We start from the raw sequence: 12,569 nt of genomic DNA on the forward strand, positions 1-12,569 counted from the left end.
ATACAGAACACCTTCAGAAACTGGGCCTACCAAAATACATCCACACCAACACCCAGAAAGCAGCCATACTTAAAACATGCTCAGTTGTGAGGAAATTCCTGAATCAGTAAAAGGCAGCATGGCTTGGGCAAAGCCCGTCATGTCCATCTAGAACAGCCTTCCTCAACCTGAGGCGCTCCAGATGTGTTGGACTACAACTCCCAGAATGCCCCAGCCAGCTCTGCTGGCTGGGGCATTCTGGGAGTTGCAGTCCAACACATCTGGAGCGCCCCAGGTTAAGGAAGGCTGATCTAGAAAAACTGCCACAAGTGAGAGATATGATGATGATGATGATGATGATGATGATGATGATGATGATGATAATGTGACATCCAATCCTTCTCCATTTCATAGGGATTAGACTGTGTGACAGTGAGTAGCCAAAGCAGTGAGCTTCATGCCTGGGTGGAGATTTGGACACAAGCCTTTCTGGTTCTGGCTCTAGCCAGACGCTCGGACCGCTACACCTCAGTGGCTCACGAGGAATACTGGGGGGCTCACCTTCGGGCCCCAAGCAACACTGATGCCCACGGATTGCAAGCCGGGGTCTTCTCTCCTGCTTCGCGGAGGGCGGGTGAGAACGGCTTGCAGCACGTTAGGGTAGGTGAGAACAGAAAAGACAAGGAAAGCGGCGTGTTTTAACGAGCGCAAAACTACCGTTTCAGGCAGGAGACCAGAAAGGAACCATCTGGACTCACAATGAGGCCAAAGATGAGATGATCGCCTAAGAATCTGTGCAGAAACGCCGACTTTTATTGGAGAAGGGGAGAAAAATGGGCACGGCAAAACGTAACTGACATTCCCGTCCTATGATGCCCATGATTGAGTCATATACTGCAACCGACCTGATGCCCCCCCGCTCCAGGTGTGTTGGACTACAACTCCCAGCATTCCAATTGTAGTCCGACACACCTGGAGGGCATCAGGCTGTGGAAAGCTAATGCAGTTGCTCCTGTAAAACTGAGAGGTAGCAGGCCCTGCGCAGTGGTAGGGAAGGACAGGTTAAACAGCTGGCTTCGCCGGCACCCTGCAGTCCAAACCAGCTCCACAAGCCCAGTTCACAGCCTCCGCTCGCTCTCACCCAATCTTCTTTTAGAATGGAGGAGGAGGCATAAAAGAAGGCTGAAGGGGTGTGTGTGTGCACGTGATCCCACGGACGCCACCCGATTTTCGCTAACAGCCCGGCCCCCTTTTCCGTTCCGCTTGTCGGTGGGGGCGTCACCACTTGGAGTACTTCCTGCAAGACGAATCCCGGTAGAACTGAAAGATGGCGTCAGCGGCCCGCTGGGAGGCGGCAATGCATTGCTGGAGCTGCAGGGGGAAAGGAAAGGCGAGGCTGTTATGCTGGGAGGGGACGGGAGGGGAGGGGAGGGCCCCCGAAATGTCAGGGGAGGCCACAGGGTCTCTGAAAGGGGCATGCTACCACACCGTGGGACGCAGCATTTTTTTGAAGGTGATGGACGGTAAAGATAACAATATAAGAAGAGCCCTGATGCTGGATCAGACCAAGGGTCCATCTAGTCCAGCACTCTGTTCACACAGTGGCCAAACAGCCATCGGCCAGGGATGAACAAGCAGGACATGGTGCAACAGCACCCTCCCGCCCATGTTCCCCAGCAAGTGTTATACATGGGCTTATTGCCTTTGACACTGAAGGCACCACATTGTGGCCACCAAGATGCAGGATTCCTGCTGAAAACAGATTCAAGGTGCTGGTTTTAACCTATAAAGCCCTACATGGCTTGGGACCACAATACCTGATGGAACGCCTCTCCCAACATGAACCTACCTGTACACTGAGCTCAACATCTAAGGTCCTCCTCCGAGTGCCTACTCCGAGGGAAGCTTGGAGGATGGCAACAAGGGAGAGGGCCTTCTCAGTGGTGCCCCCCCAACTGTGGAATGATCTTCCCGATGAGGCTCACCTGGTGCCAACATTGTTATCTTTTCGGCGCCAGGTCAAGACTTTTCTCTTCTCCTAGGCATTTTAACAGCATTTAACAACATTAAGTTTGTTTTTAATGGAGCCCAGAATTGTTGTTTTTAAATCGATACTGTTGTTTTTATACCATTGTTTTTATGTTTCTGATGGTTTTTAAATTTTATATAATTTTTAATGTTTACTGTTTTTAAATTTTGTAAACCGCCCAGAGAGCTTCGGCTATGGAGTGGTATATAAATGTAATAAATAAAATTAATAAATGTGGGACGAGACAGTCTTCAGCTTGAAGAAAAAAATCCTCTTTGTCCTGGGAATCAGGTGGCCGTGGACAGCCAATCGCGTGCTAATACCTTCTACCTAGCTTCGCCATGGGCTGCACTCCCTTGGCCTGGGCAACCCATTGCTGAGGGACGTCATCTGGCAGCATGTCTGCATGCTTCCTGCTGCGGCCGCGGAGGGACCGGAGGGTGCCCCCCCTTCCACGTATCCCCTCCACTTGCAACCTCCAAACGACGGATTCTTTTCGCTGCAAGCCGGCCTCCAATTCCCGCCGCCTCCGGCAGACGAAAAGAAAGCAGCCGTGGGCAGACAGAAAGGAAAAGAAGAGAAGTTGCACGATGAAGAGAGAAGAGAAGAGGGGAGAGAGAGGCAGGGGGCAGGAGCTACCAAAGGGAGACGCCACGTAAAAGTCTTTCCCTCAGAAAACAGATGCAAAAGGAGGGGAATGAAACCCTGGCAGCTGACTTCAAACCACCCACCGGCTCCCTCGGGCCAATTCGTAGGATTGGAAGCTCGTAGTCTTGGCTTTATATTTGATTCCTCGCTCTCCTTTATTCCTCATATTGAGGCAGTAGCTAAATCCTGTCGTTTCTTCCTGTATAATATTGCCAGGATTCGACCATTTTTGTCTGTCTCTTCTGCCAAGACTCTCGTTCACGCACTGGTTATCTCTCGGTTGGACTACTGCAACCTCCTTCTCTCTGGCCTCCCCTCGTCTCACATCAGTCCGCTGGTCTCTGTCCACCACTCTGCCGCTAAGATCATCTTCCTGGCCCGCCGCTCTGACCATGTCACTCCGCTTCTGAAATCTCTTCATTGGCTTCCAATTCACTCCAGAATCCAATATAAACTTCTCCTGTTGACCTTCAAAGCTTTTCACGGTCTAGCTCCTGCCTATCTCTCCTCTCTCATCTCACACTATTGCCCCGCTCGTGCTCTCCGCTCCTCTGATGCCATGCTTCTCGCCTGCCCAAGGACCTCCACTTCCCTTACTCGGCTTCGTCCTTTTTCCTCTGCTGCCCCTCATGCCTGGAACGCTCTTCCAGAACACTTGAGAACTACCAACTCAATCACAGCTTTTAAAACTCAACTAAAAACTTTTCTTTTCCCTATAGCTTTTAAACATTGAGTTTGTTCTGACTCTATACTGTTAGCTTCACCCTACCTGGTGCCTGTTTACACTTCCCTGCGCCTGTTTGCATTCTCTTTCCCTCCTTATTGTTTACTACAACTTTATTAGATTGTAAGCCTATGCGGCAGGGTCTTGCTATTTACTGTGTGGTCTGTGCAGCACCATGTACATCGATGGTGCTATATAAATAAATAATAATAATAATAATAATAATAATAATAATAATAATAATTTCAAACCCAGTGCTGCTTTTCCCATTGCCTCTGTGGAGAATCAAGGGGAGAAAAACCACTGCCCGCCCCCCCCCCGCCCACCCAATTCGTTCCTTCCGTCTTAATTAGTCAATTTCTATGCGAGGGGCAAGCTATCAACCCCCCCGCAAAAAACATGTACCAAAAAGCAGTACCAGGGCGCTCTGCAACCCCGTGTCAGACAACTCGCCCGCCCGGGACTGTCAGGGACTGTCAGGCCCGCTTAGGACTTCTCAACTCAATTACTGCCGGCGCACCGCCGGCCGGAGAGCGCATGGCGGCGGCGAGGCCACGGTACACTGGGAGGCAGCGGCGCCTGGTAATTGATTTACACACGGCGGCTCCCTCGCCTCCGCTGGGTGCAGCGAGCGAGAATGTAGACAAACAGCTACAAATATGAAACCAGCTCCGGCCTCTTGCTCAATGCTACACGGCATCAATCTTCCGGCACGCGCGCAACACAGGCGCACGGCTGGATTTAGGCGCGAATCCGCAGCAGGGCCCGGCACATGCCGACAAAGGGGATCAAGATCCCCTTCCGAAGCCACCCAAATTTCATGCCAGGGCAAGCAGAACGATGCGACCCGGAATAAAAGGGAGGGGGCCAACCTGCATCGTCACCCTCCTTGTTTTAAGGAAGCTTTTCTTAACCAGACGCCCCACCCTCCGTCCATTTGCTCCGTTTCTGTGCCGCTCAATATCTGGACAGGGATAACCTAGCTTCAGTTGTCCATACTTTGGTAACTTCCAAATTAGATTACTGCAATGCCCTCTACATGGGGCAGCCTTTGAAGACGGTCCGGAAGCTGCAGCTTGTGCAAAATGCAGCGGCCAGATTGATAGCTGGAACAGGGAGGCTTGAGCATATAACACCGATTCTGGCCCGCTTGCATTGGCTGCCTATATGTTTCCGAGCCCAATTCAAGGTGCTGGTTTTAACCTATAAAGCCTTACATGGCTTGGGACCACAATACCTGATGGGACGCCTCTCCCAACATGAACAAACCCGTACACTGCGCTCAACATCTAAGGTCCTCCTCCGAGTGCCTACTCTGAGGGAAGCACGGAGGATGGCAACAAGGGAGAGGGCCTTTTTGGTGGTGGCCCCCCGACTGTGGAACGATCTTCCCGATGAGGCTCACCTGGTGCCAACATTGTTATCTTTTCGGCGCCAGGTCAAGACTTTTCTCTTCTCCCAGGCATTTTAACAGCATTTAACAACATTAAGTTTGTTTTTAATGGACCCCAGAATTGTTGTTTTTAAATGGATACTGTTGTTTTTATACTGTTTTTTATGTTTTTGATGGTTTTTAAATTTTGTATACTTTTAATGTTTACTATTTTTAATTGTTGTAAACCGCCCAGAGAGCTTCGGCTGTGGGGCGGTATATAAATGTAATAAAATAAATAAATAAATAAATAAATAACCAACACTCCCTGGGCAGTTCACACGGTGGGAGAAAAACAATAGAAAACCTTCAACTTTCAAAAATCTAAGGCCGTTTGAAACCAAGTTAAAAAAAAACAATTCACAATAAAACTGCCCTCTTTTGTATCTGGCCACGAGGGAAGGGCTCCTGCTGCTTTAACGGTTGCGATGAAGAGGGAATTTCAGCAGGCGCTGCCTGCATACAAACGACCCCTGCTGAAATCCCCTTTTCTAGACAACTGTTAAAGATACAGGAGCCCCGGTCCTCCTTTCCATAAGGTCACCCTACTTCGGAGGTTTCCCCACGCGTTTGCCCGCACACCTGCAGCAGAACTCGTCTCAAAAAAAAGATTAGCCTGCCAGCCACCCCGGTGCCGAATGCCTTCCATCTCTACCCATCCGACCTCTGGCCCCAAAGCTCATCTAAATGCGAGACTCACGGGCGGATGGGGCTGTGACCGCACCAGTCAGAAAGGGCTGTGCTGAAAAGTGGGGGTGGTCTTGGAGGGGAGGGGGATGGAGCGGCAGGGGAGCCCGGCAGCGCACGAGAACGGCGCCCGAGGCCACAAAGGCAATGGAGGTCAAGAGCGAGTGGGCAGAGAGAGCAATGAAGTTAAAGGAAGGGTCAGAGGGCAGGCAGACATCGCCACGCACCCCCTCAGGGATGGAGAGCTTAAAACTTAAGGGCCAGACGCTGGAGAGTGATTGAAAGGGGGATTGGGACCTGGTGTACAGACCAAAGGCGAAGGTCGGCGTAATCTTAGCGTGGGGGGAAATGAAATGAATCCTACAGCAAGCCCAAGGCAAGCATTCAAACCTTTCTCCCCCCCCTCCACCCACCCCTAGCAATCCAGCTACTGTGCGCCGTTTGCCATTAAAATGCAAGACCGCTTGATGGGAGCGCTGCCAAGGCTGCCTTCAACAGCTGTTATCAGGAGAGTTCAAAAGAGTGGTTTTAATTTCCTCCGCGGCCTTCTTCAGTTGGCCTGACAGGCATCGTCGGGCCAGGCTGGTCGGGCGCTACGTCAGCCAGTCTGAAGAGGGGAAGAAATTCCCGCCTGGCGCTGTCGTTAGGTCCCGTTACCAACTGGAAAACGAGTCCGAGACTTGAGGACTCTTCGTTTAAAATGTGGGTTAACGGACCATCAGCCTCGCTGGACCGTTCATCATCAGCCTGCTTCCACACAAAGAGAGGCAAAACAGCCTCAGACACGGTGGTCCAGAACATGCACAGGCTCAGGCTTTGGCAGACCACCAAAATCAAAGGAGGGCAGCCACGAAAAATGTTTCTTTGGAAGTCTCCTCTTCCAGGGGGATAGTAAGAACCCAAGGAGAGCCCTGCTGGATCAAAACAAAAGCAACCTCATCCAGCATCTTGGGACATGTCAGTGGAAGAGCACATGCTTTGCGCACAGAAGGCCTGGGATTCAATCCCCGTCATTTCTGATCTTGGGAAAAAGGAAAAAGGAAAGGAACCTCTCGTGCAAGCACTGAGTCATTACTGACTCTTGGAGGGACGCCAGCTTTCGCTGACGTTTTCTTGGCAGGCCTTATAGCGGGGTGGTTCGCCGTTGCCTTCCCTGGCCATTATTCCCTTTCCCCCAGCTAACTGGGTACTCATTTTACCGACCTCGGGAGGATGGAAGGCTGAGTCGAGCCGAGCCGGCTGCCTGAAACCAGCTTCCGCTGGGATTGAACTCAGGCCGTGGGGAGAGTTTCAGCTGCAGAAATTGCTGCTTTACCGCTCTGCGCCACACGAGGCTCTTTCTTGGGAAAAACTCCTCTCCAATTCTGGAGAGCCCATTCTGGAGAACCACCCTTCCGCAACCTGTTGGCCTCCAGGTGTGTTGGCCACATCTTCCGGTCCAGCACATCTGGAGACCAACAGGCTGGGGAAGGCTGAGGCGGACAATACTTGAACCGAATGGACGACAAAGATCTGACCCCGGTAGACGGCAGCTTCCGCAGTTCCTACTCCGCCGACCAGGGAACAGCAGAAGGCCAGGGCTTTGAGCGTTTACCCCAAAGTCTCGTGCTGCTTGTCTGTTGCAGGAGTTGAGGTTGCTCATTTCTACTCCCAGGTAATTCACTAGACGAGGCTTCAACCCCTGGAGCCTTGGGAGTCACCGGCCAGATCTACGCCTTGTGTCAAATCATTACAAATGTGGAATAAAAAGCAGGATACCGCACTGTGAAAGCAGTATATGGAACACAGGTTGTACCCCAACAGTTATCAGTGCTCTGAGCCACCTACCCCTTTTGTCTACATCCTCAGGGCTAGCGGCCTCTCCCCTCCCTCTCCTTCGTGGGCCGAGGGCCATTTTTCCCGGACAGCCACCGACGAAGCAGATTTCAAGCTCCGCTGCCGAAGTCAGCCAAGCAAAACCTGACTTGCCCGAGCTGGAATGGGGTGAAGAAGAATGGGAACACCACGGGGACCTGGCAGCTTCAAACTCTTGCAACTCAACATGATGGGAAGCAGCCTACTCCCTTCCTTTCGGACCAGCGTGGCTTCCAAGTCAGCGCCAGGCTTAGCATGCAGCTGGTGTCTCCGAGCTCCTGCCAGGGAGGGAGGTAAATCATCATTATTTATTGTGTGCGCTCCTGTTGCTCCTGCGAGAGACAAAACTTTCCTCTGGCAGAGGGCTTGACAGCTGCTGATGGATGCTGGCTGCGTGTGCGCGTCGTTGCAGCAACCCAACATGCGAGAGGTTCCCAGGAAGGGAGAAAGCTCATACTGATGACCAGGGGTCGGGGGGGGGGGTCAGGTCTGGGTGCGGTCACCCCCAAGCTAATAAAATGGCCTGGGCACTCTTTCTGCCCCATTCCTTTTAGAAGTCTTTCTCTACATATCCCAGAGGCCCAGAGCGCGTTACAAATTATAGTGTGTCCATCTCAGTTCTCTAAAAGATTGCACCAACAGGAGCCCAAGGCAGGCAAGCTGGCGTGTGCTTTGGATAGAAGCAACCCCAATGTAATGGAAGGTTTTATTTCCCCCCTTTCCTTTATGTGTGCCATGTGTGGGTGTGGGTGTGGGTGCGGGTGATTCTCAAGGGGAACTGCAGCTTCGGACTAAAGGGGCAGCTTTTTCCATATGCTGCAACAACGTCCAAAACAGATTTTGGAAACTCCATTTTGTTGCAAATGTTGCCAATTTTGGATGCATGCATACACGAAGGGCTGATGAAAACGCCTCCCAACTACTTGTTGTTGTTGTATTTTTCACACCCTTGCAAATTAATTGTAACTGAAGAAAAGCTACTAATCTGAGATGATTGGGGGCAAGGTGCAAATTAACTGAGGAATTTGTTTTATTGGAGGTGATTTGGATGAGACGTTAATTGGCTTTGCCTTCTGTGAAATGTTAATAAATCCTAGTAATCATTTCTAAATGGGCATATATAACTATAAATCAGCATATGAAAATTTATGCATATTTGTGTCCTATGGGACTAGGCACCAAATCTTTCTCTTTTTTTTCTCGCAATGCCCCTCCACACCCCACTTTTCAGCTTTCATCGGCGCTTAATTGTTAGAAAGGAGGTGTGAGATCACGCGTCTTGACCTAACTATCCCAAAGGTGTGGAGAAGAGCTGCAATTACTCAGGGGTGGGTAAACTTAGCCTGCATGTTCACAGACTACCCCCCCCCAAAAAAAAAGGGGGGAGTGGTAAGACAGAAGGGCCCTGATGCTGGATCAGACCAAGGGTCCATCTAGTCCAGCACTCTGTTCACACAGGGGCCAAACAGCCATCGGCCAGGGATGAACAAGCAGGACATGGTGCAACAGCACCCTCCCACCCATGTTCCCCAGCAACTGTTATATATTGCCTTTGATACTGAAGGTACCACATTGTGGCCACCAAGATGCAGGATTCCTGCTGAAAACAGATTCAAGGTGCTGGTTTTAACCTATAAAGCCCTACATGGCTTGGGACCACAATACCTGACAGAACACCTCTCCCGACATGAACCTACCTGTACACTGCGCTCAACATCTAAGGTCCTCCTCCGAGTGCCTACTCTGAGGGAAGCTTGGAGGATGGCAACAAGGGAGAGGGCCTTTTTGGTGGTGGCCCCCCGACTGTGGAATGATCTCCCCGATGAGGCTCACCTAGCGCCAACACTGCTATCTTTCAGGCGCCAGGTCAAGACTTTTCTCTTCTCCCAGGCATTTAACAGCATTTAACAACGCTAAGTTTGTTTTTTAACGGACCCCAGAATTGTTGTTTTTAAATGGATACTGTTGTTTTTATACCATTGTTTTTAAGTTTCTGATGGTTTTTAAATTTTGTATAATTTTTAATGTTTACTGTTTTTAACTTTTGTAAACCGTCCAGAGAGCTTCGGCTATGGGGCGGTATATAAATGTAATAAATAAAATTAATAAATGTGGGATGAGACAGTCTTCAGCTTGATGCAGCAGACTTGCATTCTTAGCCAGACTCCATCGTCAAAAAACTTACACAACGAACCAAGAAGGAAGACAGACGTGTTAGGGCAGCTGTGCATTTTGCCACTCAACTGCCGGGCTGGAACAAGTAGGTTTTCCTCCCAGGTGAGTAAACAATTGGCAAATGGTTCCTTCCCTCCTTTCCACAATCCCTCAAGATACACTCTTCAAAGAGGCATGGTGGGAAAGTAGCACCGGCCTCACCTACCAGCCATCAGTCATCCCTTACGATCTGCCAGGGAGGCTCTGCTTAGAGTTCCTCCTAAGATCAAGGCCAGACTGGGTACCCCGAGAGAGCTTCCAGACAGAGAGGTCCTCGTGTAAACAATTCAGAGGCATTATGCAGCTAGGCGGTCTTTTCTTACTGAATGAATTTTCAGTGGAAAGAACAAAGGTGGAGAACACAGGAGGGAAACGAACAGAAAATGCTGTCGTCGTCATCTGGACCGCTGCAAAATTCCGTGAATGAGGCAGGGCAACTGCACAATAAAAGACTCGTCTGAAAGCAACTACCAAACGCAGGGACTTTTGTGCTGCAGACCATAATTCTGGAACGATCGCCCTCGGGGGGGGGGCATTTTTGGCTCCTGTCTCCTCTGGAGGGAGAACTCAAGGCCTCTCTCTTTTTCCCTTTTTCTTTTTGCTCCTGTGCCTTCGGTAGCTCAATTGTAAAAATAAAATGTTTTGCTGCTCTGCCAGGTTTTTTGATCTTCAATGCATTTTGTACTGTTCGGTTTAAAATTGCTTTGTGTATTTTAATAAGTTGCGACCTGGCTGTGCTTCATTTCTGCATGCGCGCCTTTCGAAATTACTCCCCAAAGAGGCAGATATACCCTATTTCTTCGATTCTAAGATGCACTTTTCCCCCCATATAAACATCTCTAAAAATGGGGTGCGTCTTAGAATCACGGGTGTGTCTTAGGGTTTTTTTTCTTGTTGGTGGTACTGAAATTAGTGTGTGTCTTACAATCGATGGGGTCTTACAATTGAAGAAATGCAGTAAGACATTTCTTTAAATGACAGTCCAACACAGAAATGATTCACTTAGCAAACACTCCTGTCCTTAGCAGGGCCCAAAGGCAAGACTCCTCTGGAGATTCTCCTCCTCTTCATTGCAGCAAGGGGCTCAGAGAGCGTGCTCAAAAAAGTGGATCCGGTGCTGGATGTACTACAACTCCCATCAGCATGGCTCTTGGCCATGGTGGCTGAGGAGGATGGAAGCTGCAGGCACATTTGGAGGACACCAAGTTGCGGAAGGCTGGTATACAGGCTGAAGAAATCAGCTTTTCGGTGCGGTTGCTATAAAAAGCCACGTTTCGAGCCTTTATGACGGCAAACACAAAGATATGCTTGGAAGTGCGGGGGCGATGCCTACTGGAATATCACACCCCAGTTGACAGGGCTCAGGGAGCGTCAGCGCTCTCTAAAGCTCCTCCACGCCTCCCTCTGTACTTTCAGAAATAAGAATTATACGGGAAGTAGAAGAAAACCCACAGAATCGTGCAAAATAAGAAAAGGTGTGTATTTCCCCGTTATTTGCATCATTCAAGCAGGTTGGTTGCCGAATAGACGTTACGTATGCATGGACATCATTACATCCGTTGGCACAGACCTTTCTTCTTGTTTTCCCTCCATGTCTGCAACTTGATTTACATCTGAAGCCCTCTCCTCGGTGGACATCTCTAGCACAGTGTGCCCTCTAAGATCCTTAGCTTGTGGCCTGCCATGGTCACTAAGTCGGCACATTGTTTTATTTATTTATTTATTTATTTATTTATTACACTTCTATACCGCCCCCATAGCAAGAGCTCTCTGGGCGGTTTACAGAAATTCTAAAATTGAGATAAAAACGAGTATACAAAATTTTAACGGTTTAATAGTTTTAGTGCTTTTAAATTATATATTGTTTTAACTTGGTTTGTGGTTTAATTTGTTTTTAGCTGCGTTTATTTACTGTTTTATACTGTATGCTTTTATTTGTACGCCGCTCTGAGATCTTATTGATATAGGGTGGGATATAAATGTTGTAAATCAGGGGTCCCCAACCCCTGGGCCACGGAAAGGTCCTGGTCCATGGCCTGTTAGGAACCGGGCCGCGCAGGTGAGCTGCTTTCACCCACCCCAGTGTACCTGGGTGCAGGGCGCCATCTCGCCTGCCCAGCCGAAGTGAAGCCAGGATGTTGGGGTGGGCGGCTTCAGAATGGTGCGCCCGGCCAGAAGCTGCTCTGGGAGAGCGACTTCCAGGCGCGCCGTTCCGAAGCCGCCCGCCTGCCCCAGCGTCCTGGATTTGCTTCGGCTGGGCGACCACCCAGCCAAAGCGAAGAGTGGGGGGGGGGGCTTCCCAAAACCATCCCCTCAAACCCCACACCCCCGATCTGCATAAAAATTGTCTTCCACGAAACCGGTCCCTGGTGCCAAAAAGGTTGTTGTAAATAAATAAATGAATAAATGGTCGCACTGGTTTATGTCGTATATTTTTATCCTGGTTGTGCTTTTTATACTGTATTTTGTAATTGTGCTTTTAACATGTGGGTTGTTTTATTATGGTTTTAACTTTTGTGAACCGCCCAGAGAGCTTCGGCTATTGGGCGGTATAAAAATGTAATAAATAAATAAATAAAATAAAATAAAATACATATTTTGTAGGGAGCTGATGAAGAACCTGCCATCCCCACGGCAGTCTTATAACCACCCTGACGCCTTACTATTCGGGGTCAGAGAACACTCGGGGTCAGAGAAGTCTCATCATACATTAAAGTAGACTTTGCCAACTTAGTACCTTCCAGATGTGTGGAGAAACAGCTGAAATTACTCAGGCACAAAGCTAAGAAGTACCCTGATGCTGGATCACACCAAGGGCCCATCCAGTCCAGCATCCTGTTCACACAGTGACCAACTCCCCTCCGCTCCAACGAGCACGGCCAACGGGCATACAGGATGCGATCGGGAAGAAGAGCCCTGCGTATCGGACGGGCACCGGATTAGAGACGGCTGTGATAGAACTCAAGGGGAAATACTAGTTTTATTTATTCACTGTGTCGTCA

General features: G+C 49.6%; 1 protein-coding gene across 1 annotated transcript in view; it reads right to left on the bottom strand.

The window, feature by feature from the left end:
- Nucleotides 1-772: 772 nt before the first annotated feature.
- EXOSC5 (exosome component 5) overlaps nt 773-12,569 on the bottom strand; it is a 33,136-nt gene continuing 21,339 nt past the window's right edge. Inside the window, exon 6 of the mRNA XM_063139728.1 lies at nt 773-1,350. Coding sequence (XP_062995798.1) covers nt 1,258-1,350 — 93 coding nt within the window. The 3' untranslated portion in view covers nt 773-1,257. The remainder of the gene's footprint in view (nt 1,351-12,569) is intronic.

This window comes from Elgaria multicarinata, chromosome 13, assembly GCF_023053635.1.
Source record: "Elgaria multicarinata webbii isolate HBS135686 ecotype San Diego chromosome 13, rElgMul1.1.pri, whole genome shotgun sequence".
Lineage (NCBI taxonomy): Eukaryota > Metazoa > Chordata > Lepidosauria > Squamata > Anguidae > Elgaria > Elgaria multicarinata.